Here is a 10763-nt window from a genome sequence, read left to right as displayed (position 1 = left end):
GAATATGCATAATGATGTTATTTATTTTATGAGAGAAAAGTAGTTACAATTCTTTCATTGTTAGCCTAAAAATTCTTCATGTAATCACCACCCGTCTTGTTGTCAGCCTTTTCCAAAAATAAAAAGATCAAAAAGTAGTTTCAAAATAAATAAAATATAAAAAACTAAAAAAATGTTTCTTTAGATTTGGGGAAAAATATTCACAGCATCACATACCTATTTTGGGCAGAAAAGAAAGTCAGCTGAAGAAGAAATAGGTGAGGAAAGCAATAAGCAAAGGTTGCTGATCAAGACGCAAAAAATGACAAAAAAATATCAAATAGTATATACCAAAAAGAGACATTAAAAGTAGAAGATCATGAATCATAATTATTGGACTATGGAAGAAAGGAAATATCAAACCCATTCTTGATCTCCGATAATGAAATCATTCATTTAGTTTATTATGGACAAAAATGAAAGAAAATGCATCAACTAATCCAATAGAAAAAAAATAGAATAAATGATTAATTAGGATGATAGGAGAAAAAAATGGAGTACAAAGTGAAAACTAAATAACAAACCTGCAGTGTACATGAGGATTTGTTTAATTATCTTTAATAAAAAAGGAGAAAGGAAATAAAGTGAACAAAAGAAAAAACAAAGCAAAATGAAGAAAAGAAAAGGAATGGGCCACGTGTCAAAATGAGAGGGATCCACTTGGCAATCATCGAAGTTGCTACAGTAACTCCACTTTCTTCTTATATAATAGGTAGACTCAATCAAATTCACTTAATAAGAGTTTTTTTTTTGAATTTGATTGTTAACTAATTTAACTAAATTTAAATATTATTTTATATTTAATAATATTCAAGTTTAATAAAAAAAATTTGTTTAAATTTAGTTTAACAAATAAATAAATTAAAATTAAATAAAATTTTAAATTTATTAAAATAAATTAAATAAAAATGCACGCTTTCGATTAAACTCGTCACACCCCTGTTTACACCGCTATTTCTGTCGCCTTAGGACCGCGCTTTAAGGTCCTTTTTAATATCCTTTCAACACTTGCGCTTGACTTTAAGATGCTCGGTCGGTCGGTCGGTTCGGTTACACTCGTTCAACACCCTATCTCTAACGCTTTTAGGATTGCGCTTTTAAGGTCTTTGCGGATGTCCTTTCAACACTTGCGAATTTTCGTTGAAGGACCGGATTTAAGAGTAAGATAACGAGGACATATTTCATTTTGGCCCTTCCAGTGACATAAAATCTAGAGTTGGCCCATTGAAAGGACAAGTTTTTCTAATTTGGTTGGGGATGGCCAGGTCGTTTATTTGGATGAAGTCTCTAAAGTGCGCATGCATATTGGCCATCGAGGCACGTAACGTGAAGTAATGTTGACATAAAGTCTACAAATTGGTTTCATGAGACCGCCTTGTCAACTTGCCATTGGCTCCGAGGTGCACCAGACGCAAATTTGTAGACTTTATGTCAACATGGTTGCAACTTGCCATTGGCTCCGAGGTGTACGAGAAGCAAATTTGTAGACTTTCTTTATGTCAACATGATTGCAGGCTCTGTTTCAATTTCCGTACCATCTCTTATTTTAACATCTGTTAAATTGCTATATATTTTTCATTATTTTACTTCTTTTGCTTGTTTCTTTAAGTTCTAACACTACTAATAGGGACTAAAATATAAAAAATCATATATTGACAAAATTTAACTGAAAAATGGAATTTAAATAGATATTTTTTATTATTTTTCTATTATATATTGTTATTTAGTCTGTTAGCTTTTATATGCTACCCTACAAGCAATTGTTGAATTTTACAGAAACAAGAAAAAGAATTAATTTAAGGTATTTCTGAAAGATATATAGCAATTTAGTAAATATTAGGGCAAAAAATGATTCATAAAGTGAAACAGAAGATCCTTGCATCATTCCTCCACTTTAAGCGTCTCGGTAGCTAACATGCACGCCCACTTAAGTAACTTCCACATTTTCACACTTTAACCTTTCTATTTTTTTTTTTCTTTCTGTCACTAAACTGCCACGCATGGGAGGCTAGTAATCAACAAGGCACTGCTTGGCATACTTGTGATTAGAGGTGATAAATCAATCCAATTAATTAGATTTAATAGATGGGTATGGGTATCTTAAATTTTTGTATATGGATATAAATGTGTTACCCATTTATTAAATGGGTATTATTGGGTAACCCATCAAATCCAATTAACCCATTTAAAATTCTCTTCCCCCAAGTCTCTTCTTTTCTCCTACCTTTTTTTTTGTTTTTCAAATTTTTCATTTTGTCATTATGTTAACATTATTATTATTATTATTATTATTATTATTATTATTTGTTGGTTTTATCTTATTATTTTATTTTTTCTTAGTTTGTTAACTTGTTCATTTTTTAGCATTACCAATTTATGATAAATTTTAGCCTATTTTCTTATCTTTATAAAATAAAATTTTAAATTTATATATGAAAAAAATGTTAGGGGTTCAAAATTTTTGGATTAAGTTTTTATATTAATTTTTATAGTACTTAATTCAAATTTTTATATTCGTATTATTCAATTATTAAATAATAGGTAATTTTGTGACATAGAGTATAAATGAAAAAAATTGGTAATTAAGTTTATTGAACATTATAAGTAAATATTTAAAACTAATGATGGGTACAAAGAGTGGTATACATTGATAACTTAGTTTACAAAAATGAATTTAAATGAGTTTGCAAAAAGTTAAAATAAATGAGTTATAAATGGGTAATTGGGTTACCCAATTCATTTTTTGACTTACCCATTTATACCTATCTAATTAAATGGGTATAAATGAGTTGACTCACTTATACCCATTACCCATTTTATCCAACCCAAACCCGCCCAAGTCACCCATTTTGACACCTCTACTTGTGATGGACCGGGGGAACATTCAAGTGGGTAATTTTGAAGTGGCTAAGTTTGCTGTGGAATAAATAATGCAGGGTCTTGATTTTTGATAAGTTAGAAACTTGTCCTGAATTTTAGTATTTAGTCTCCATTTAGTCTCAATAGTTTAAGGGGAAAAAAAATCTTCTTTAGGCAACGGTACTACTTAATTTCGATAGTATTGTATCAAGATTGTAGAATTTAGGATTGTAAGATCCTACAATCATGGTCACAATCTCAATGATCTTCCTAATTTAAGGTGAAGTTTCAATCTCAGCAGTGATTCGGATCAAATTGTGTTGATTCAGATGGTATAGGGCAAAAATGTGGTTGAAGGTCATCCATCATCTGTAATTTTGCACGAACCTGTACTGTAGTCTTCGAACTGTCGAGCGTTTAGATGTATTTAGTAGATCACTGGAGAGGTTCTCCATGCAGGTGTTTCGTAAGTTAAACATCTGAAATCTGCTTCATTTTGCGAATATGTGGACAGCATTTTGGTAAATGGAAATGGTTGATTGATGGTCGCGGTTGATCATGAGCTGAAAAGACAGCTCAAAAGCTCAACTTCCTTGCAACAAGTGCCAATGATCGAGGAATTTGCTTTCATTTGATGACAGATACTTCAATCTCCACTAAGCTGTCTGTCAACTATACTTGTCCATAGTATAGCAAATTCGCTGATTCAATCCAACCCATGAGAGAAAATGAAAGCATAGTTATTAATATAAATCCGACCTGAGTTCAACCCAGAGAGGTGATTGAGTCATCGGCTCACCGGTCAAGCGTAGGTTGAGCAGTTCAACTATGAGTTGCACAATAGTTATATAATATAATATAATAATCTATTTTAAATTATAAAAAATTTAATTTTCTATACGCTGACAGTGTGTACACTTTCACCATTAGATGCATGACACATAACTCGAATTTGAATTTGAAATCCAAAATTTGCAAATATATCGAGTATCCAACCATAATAGTCTATTGTATATATATTATCAGCGTAAATAAGATTTACTCCTATAAAAATAATAAAATTTTTAAGTTTAGTGTTTCAACCGATGATTTTTATCCGATTCATCAATTGAACCGTTGAGTCATTGATTGGTCAACGAATTTGTTGTTTAACTGATTTAATTAGTAACCCAACCCGATCATATATCCGGCTCACCGAGTTGATTGGTTCAACCGTCAGGCTAGACTGAATTTTACAACTAGGAATGAAATTATGTTTTGAACGTAAAAGCTCTTTGGCATGTCATGCTGTTAAAAGCCATTGAGATGCATTAGCCATGTCTTGGAAACTCGAACCGTTAATTGAATTAGGAAAGTGATCGGGTCGAGATTCAGTGAGTCAGACTGCTTCAATCTTGATTCGATGATTATGTATATACACACACGCACACACATTTGTGCACAGAATAGGATATCCCATGAACCAATTTAAAACATCACATGATAAAATGTCAAATATTTTTAAACGCAAATAAAGTTTTAAAATTGTAAATTCAAATAAATAAATTCATTTCAATTGTACCTACTACAAAAAAAATCTTAAATCCTACACAAACCACAACCATATTTTGAAATTAAACAAAATGCATTGGTACTTCTAAAATTAAACAAAATCTAATAGAATTACAAAAGAAAACAACGATCTTTGAATTTGAGGATGGGAAATAGAGAGCGTTTGGTTATTCTTTTAGAAATTAGAATTGGGAACAAAAGATTCGACAGATAAGTTTTATGTTTAAAACTTTAAGTTCATTTAAAAAAAATGAAAAAACTGTAGTTCTCCCTTTCCGAACTAGATATATATTACTCTTTCCATCCCATTAAAAGTGTCATACTTTCTATTTTAGAATGTTTCAAAACATTTGTCATGTTGTAAAAGTAAAAAAAAAAACTTTTAGTTTCTCTTTTCAATATAACCCTTCTTTCTAATTATATGTATGTTACCATTTAAATTTCAAATTTAAATTTATGGGGGTAAAATTGAAAAGAGAAGTACAAACATCACAATCAAACTATTATTTTTAAAAAGTTGAATTACCTAAATATGACTAAATAATTGGGACGAAGGAGTATTTCTTTCTTCTTCTTTTTTTTTTTTTTTTTTTGTAGAATTTGATGGATAGGAAACAAGAGTCGGTCCAAACTCCAAAGTTGGCCAGTTACAACTAGGGTTGGCAACGGGGCGGGGTTGGGGCGGGTGACCCCTCCCCTATCCCCCGCCCCGCTGCCTACAAACTCCTCCCGCCCCCGCCCCATCCCCTATCCCCGCTCCGCTTCCCCGCGGATATTCCCGCGAGACTAATAAAAATTTGTTATATAATTTTATTATGGTTAAATTTTAGCAAATAATCAAGTACTAAAATATCAACATATCATCAAATTATTATTCATTGTAATTTTACAATTGAAACTTATAAAAACAATCAAATAAAATTTATTTGAATACAATCCAACATGATGAAATAAAAATAACTAAAATAGTCAAATTTTTACTTTTGGCACAAATACAATCACTAATTCATTATTGTGTTTGTGCTTTTTTTAAGAAAAAAATATTATTGTATTAAATGTAATTAGGGTTTTAGTATAAATGTATTAGTAAATTTAGTATAATCAATTAATAATTTGTATTAGTACACATATATAATTATTAGTATAATTAATAATATCAATTATATTATATATACTAATAAATATTATATAATATATATAATTAATAATATCATTATCATAATTTTGTAACTAATTAAATTATCTATTATATATATAATTATATATATATTTTATATATTTATTTTTTTTAAAACGGGTGATGGGGCAGGGGATGGGACGGAGGTACTCCCCCGCCCCGCTTCTAAGCAGGGGAAAAAAATTCCCCACACCCCCGCTCCAAACCCCTCCCAATTAGCTCCTTGCGGGCACCCGCCCCATTGTCATCCCTGGACCCTAGTCACAGCCGCCCGGTCGTGTAAACTTCTCTAGTGTGCTACAGAAATCCACGTCAAGAGACAGCAAAAACCTTCATGTCAAAACTCAAAACAAACACCGCTTCTGGACTCGCACACTGAGAAGGACACCAAACTCCAAAGAAAACAATTCAGGAACGATGAAGGCTGTGGTGATCACAAGCCCCGGTGGCCCAGAAGTGTTGCAATTGAAAGAAGTAGAAGACCCACAAATCAAAGATGACGAGGTCTTGATTAAAGTTGCAGCTACTGCTCTCAACAGAGCAGACACCCTTCAACGCCAGGGCAAACACCCTCCCCCTCAGGGTGATAGTGAGTACCCTGGTCTTGAATGCTCTGGTACCATTGAAGCTGTTGGCAAGGATGTTACTAGGTGGAAAATTGGTGATCAGGTCAGGGGCAAATCTTCAACAATATTTTCAAATTAATTGGACTAGGAATGGATTATGATTGGTGAAGCATTTCCTGTGATGTTTTATGAATAATTAAGTGGGTTGGTTTCCTTTTCTTGAAATTTGATTGTTTTGAGAATAAAAATTGAAACTTGAATCTCTAGAGAGGATTTTACTGGATTTTACTTTTAATAGTGCAGGCCGTGTAGCTTGTATAATTTTCTGTGACTGCTGACTATTGAGAGAATGAATTTCATTCAATGAAAGGAATCGAATAAAGTTGCTAAAGCATTTCTTTGATATTTAGACTACATACTAATTAACTGGGTTGTTTTATTTTTCTTGAGGTTTTATGGTCTTCAGCGTAAAGATTGGAACTTTATTAGTTTCTGGAGAGGACTTTCCTGAATTATGTACATTGCACTGGGCTGTACGTTTTGGCTGGCTTGAAACTACTTTAAAACTCCTGGTTTCCTTATGCGGTCATGAAGCCTAAAATTTTGTGACTGCAAAAGAACGATGCTAGTAGTTCAGTTGTGTATATGTTCTCATTGAGATCAAATATTTGACTGTCCTGATTGCATCAGGCGATTGGGAAAAATGAAGTGAGTTTTAAGATTACTTTTGGAAGAGAGCTTGCTGGTACATGTTATTAAGGAAGTATTGAATGAGTTAGTGAGTGATTTAGGACAAGGGCTTCCAGCCATTTTCAGTAGTTTGATGACATAACCTCTCGGCATAACAGAATAAGTTGACATAGATTAAGATGATTTGGACATGTGGCAAATTTACTGGATAGCTGGAAGAGTTATGTTTATGATAATCAATCAGAAAAAGGAGGATTTGAGAGACAAGAACTTAGTATAGAATGAGGATATCAAATAAGATGTGATCAAATGTAATTCCATCTAATTATTTAGTGTCAGAGAGTGTAGTATAAAAAAGCATTTTACATAGCCAAACATGAATGGGCTAATAGGCTTTTACAGTTGCACTTGTTAGATTTTCAAGTTAAACTTCATGAACTCTGGAGAAAAAAGCCAGGTTTTTTTCATACTATTGCCTTAGACGAGAAATTTTCATGAATCTTTCGTTATTACGCCAGTTTCTGTTTTGCTGGCCTTTTAAGTTATAAATTTCTAACTTCCCTACCTAGCTTGAACAGATGTTACCACAAATACCTAGATTTACTCTCTGCACTTCCTGGCCCACTCTCCCTCTCTTGTCTATATCTATCTCTCTTTCTCTTCCACTCTTGTCTCTGTCTATCTCTCTTTCCTCTCCCCCTTTCCTCCTACTCACACACTGTTACGTGTGATGGGTAACAGGAGGTTTTCCAAATTAAGAATTAGATAGGAGGATGTCTTACATGTTACTGGAATTTAATTCTTCTGGTGGTAATATGTGTGCGAGTACATTGACAAAAATGTGTTGGATTTATGCAGGTATGTGCTCTTGTTAGTGGAGGGGGGTACGCAGAGAAAGTAGCTGTGCCTGCAGGACAAGTTCTTCCTGTTCCATCTGGTGTTTCTTTGCAAGATGCAGCTAGTTTTCCTGAGGTAGCTTGCACTGTTTGGTCAACCATCTTCATGATGAGCCGACTTTCTGCGGGGGAGACTCTTCTGGTGATTCATAAACTGAAGCTTCTTGATTAGTATTTTTTTTTCCAATTTCCTTTTAAAAACAGGTTCTTTTGTGTCTTTTGGGGATATAAATCTGATGTATTGTCACTTATTTCGCAATGCCATGTCAGTGTCAAGGAACTTATGGTACTTTTGCGAGATTGTATACTATGATATTTAGAACACAGAAGATTAGTCATATCGGAAATACTTTGTCCTTTGGACACCTAACTTTACTTCTTTGATCATAGCAGTAGGGTCTGGGGTGAGGAGTTATGGTCATCTCCAAGTTCTTGTAATCTTTAAAGTTGGACTCAACTTCAAAGAATTTGTTAGGTTATAGGATGAAATCATATCAAGGTGGTGGATTGGAGGGGAAAATATTTGTGTTTAAGGGACTTTCCATCATTTCTGGATAAGCTTCGTTTGATTGAAATTTAAATCCTTCATGAGATGTGATGCAACAAGCCAGTTAAATTATATATTTCTTTCCAGGTACATGGAGGTTCTAGTGGAATTGGTACATTTGCCATCCAAATTGCTAAATATTATGGAGTGACCAAAGTATTTGTCACAGCAGGTTGACTAGCTAGTCTTATCAGTGGATGTTTCATATGGATCTTCAGTTAACTGTTTTTTTTGTCCATTAGGAAGTGATGAAAAACTAGCTGCTTGCAAGGATCTCGGGGCAGATGTTTGTATCAATTACAAGACTCAGGATTTTGTAGCCTGTGTGAAGGAAGAAACAGGAGGAAAAGGTTTGAATATGAATATCTACTGTTCATGTTGACTATTTCTTTTGCAGTTGCTTTTTTAATATCATTATCATTATTCACATGGAGGTATAAATACTTCTACCCTATCATCTCTTTTTGCATTCCTCTGGAGGAAAAACTGATTCTATGTGCTATGAGATAGGTATTGATGTTATACTAGACAACCTTGGTGGGTCGTACTTCCAGCGGAATTTGGACAGCCTGAATCTTGGTGGGAGGCTTTTTATTATTGGCTTTATGGGTGGGACGGTAACTGAAGTGAATCTTTCAGGTATGCTTGCGAGACGTCTCACAGTGCAAGGTATGTTGAGCCTCCCCGTCGGATACATAGTTTTAGTATCTGCATGATTTTTCTTTTTTCTTTTTCTTTTTTATTAACTTTTTTGTTTTGAAAAACATTTTTGGTTTTGCCCTAATGGTTCAGGGCATGTCTTTGAATTGCGAGTATGAATGGAAGCATTTTGAGGAAATAAAAATGCGGAGATACATATTTATTTATTCTGACCATTGTGATTGCAACAAAAGTTACTTTAGTTGCTACCAACTCCACCCAATGGACCTTGGGAACACACTCCCCTGAAAATGTGCCTTGAAGCTTTTCATGCTTTCAAATCGCAGCATCTCATGGAGCAGGCGTTGCATTTCCATTTACTCTTTCAGAATTTCTGGATTTTGTTCATTCATATGAGAAGATTGCATGTAAATTGGACTTAGGAAAAGTGGCAGTTAAACTTTAAATAAAACTTAAAATTGTGGCTGACATGGAGCTGCCACAGGAATGGTGGGGCATAGGTTAGTGAATGGTTAGTGAATGGCATCCAATAGATTCAAAGAATGAAACCTGATAATCTTCCATATCTGGCCAACTCTCAACTCCCTATCAGAGCTTTTCTGCTGACAATTGTAAACTTCCTGCAAGCCATTCTTTGCCTGAATTCTGTTCCTGGTCATCTCGGTGCACCACTATCTAGTTTCATTGACAGTTGGGTGAATGATGCATTGATATGTTGCTACGGCTATTTGTATGCGTGCATAAGTTAAGGCGAGGAGAGGCATTGATATGTTGCTAAAGCTATACATGTGCATGCATGAAGTTTGGGGAGGGAAAGGGGGTAAAGGGAGGAGGTAGCTATTGGTGAATGTTCCATCAATCTGTGCTATGGTTGTATATATGCATGCATGAAGTTCAGATGTGGTGGGAGAGTGAGAGCGCGCAAGCTGCCCTGTGGCAGTTGAATGTATATATATTTGTCCATCAAGTTAAATATGAACTTTGCTGAGGAGATTTCCTTGTATTTTCTGAATCAAAATTGATGACTGAAATCTTTTATCTTCTGCTGGTGGCTCATTGCAAGACATGGATTAAAATTTTAAAGTATGTCTCCTTGCATGGTAGAGTTCTCTACGACATTAACTCCATAAATATTCTGTTGCAGCTGCTGGATTGCGCAATAGAAGCAAGGAAAACAAAGCTTTAATCATCAGTGAAGTGGAGAAGAATGTTTGGCCAGCAATCGCTGCAGGCAAGGTGAAACCAGTAGTTTACAAGTATTTACCATTAGGTCAAGCATCAGAAGGTCACAAGCTAATGGAAGGCAGCAAGCACATTGGGAAGATACTCCTTGTTGTATAATTTGTGCTTCTTTACATGCGGATTATCTCGTATATTAGCAGTGCATAATGGAAAAATGCTGTGTGTGTTTGCATGACAAACCGTTTGTAATAGATGGTAAACTTTTTACTTCTGAATGACTATACCCACGGAACAGCATGGTTTCAACATGATCATAGAAGCATATATACTTATAGGAACTGCCATTGCCTTTCCCATTCATTAAACTTAAGCCTCAACGAGCTTAACCCTTAGTAAGGGTTGCTGAGAAAAGCTACATAGGATAGGACCTCAAGGATATGAATTTTTTTTTTTTTTTTTTGTATTAAATAAGGTGCACTGCATCTTTTTTATCATTTCACTAAATTAGTGCTATTAAGTTTTCAAGTTTAAAAACTGTGCCTTTTTTCAAAGCATAGGCATTTCCTGCTCCATCTGTATTTCATTGTATAAAGTAA

The 10763-nt window shown here is 34.1% G+C and overlaps 1 protein-coding gene across 2 annotated transcripts; it reads left to right on the top strand.

Annotated features, from left to right (window-relative positions):
- The first annotated feature begins 5787 nt into the window (after window positions 1-5787).
- On the top strand, window positions 5788-10475 carry LOC113725934 (uncharacterized). 2 transcript variants are annotated; one of them, XM_027249380.2, is made up of 6 exons: window positions 5788-6295; window positions 7741-7920; window positions 8413-8437; window positions 8568-8675; window positions 8836-8994; window positions 10130-10475. In XM_027249380.2, the coding sequence occupies exons 1-6, from the start codon at window positions 6044-6046 to the stop codon at window positions 10324-10326; spliced, it is 921 nt and encodes a 306-aa protein (XP_027105181.2). In that variant the 5' UTR covers window positions 5788-6043; the 3' UTR covers window positions 10327-10475. The 2 variants fall into 2 exon arrangements, with proteins under 2 accessions (XP_027105181.2, XP_027105179.2); XM_027249378.2 differs by having other exon boundaries at window positions 5791-6295; window positions 8413-8497.
- The last annotated feature ends 288 nt before the right edge of the window (window positions 10476-10763 follow it).

The sequence above is a fragment of the Coffea arabica genome, chromosome 2c, assembly GCF_036785885.1.
Source record: "Coffea arabica cultivar ET-39 chromosome 2c, Coffea Arabica ET-39 HiFi, whole genome shotgun sequence".
NCBI lineage: Eukaryota > Viridiplantae > Streptophyta > Magnoliopsida > Gentianales > Rubiaceae > Coffea > Coffea arabica.
This window is presented reverse-complemented; position numbering and strand designations above follow the sequence as displayed.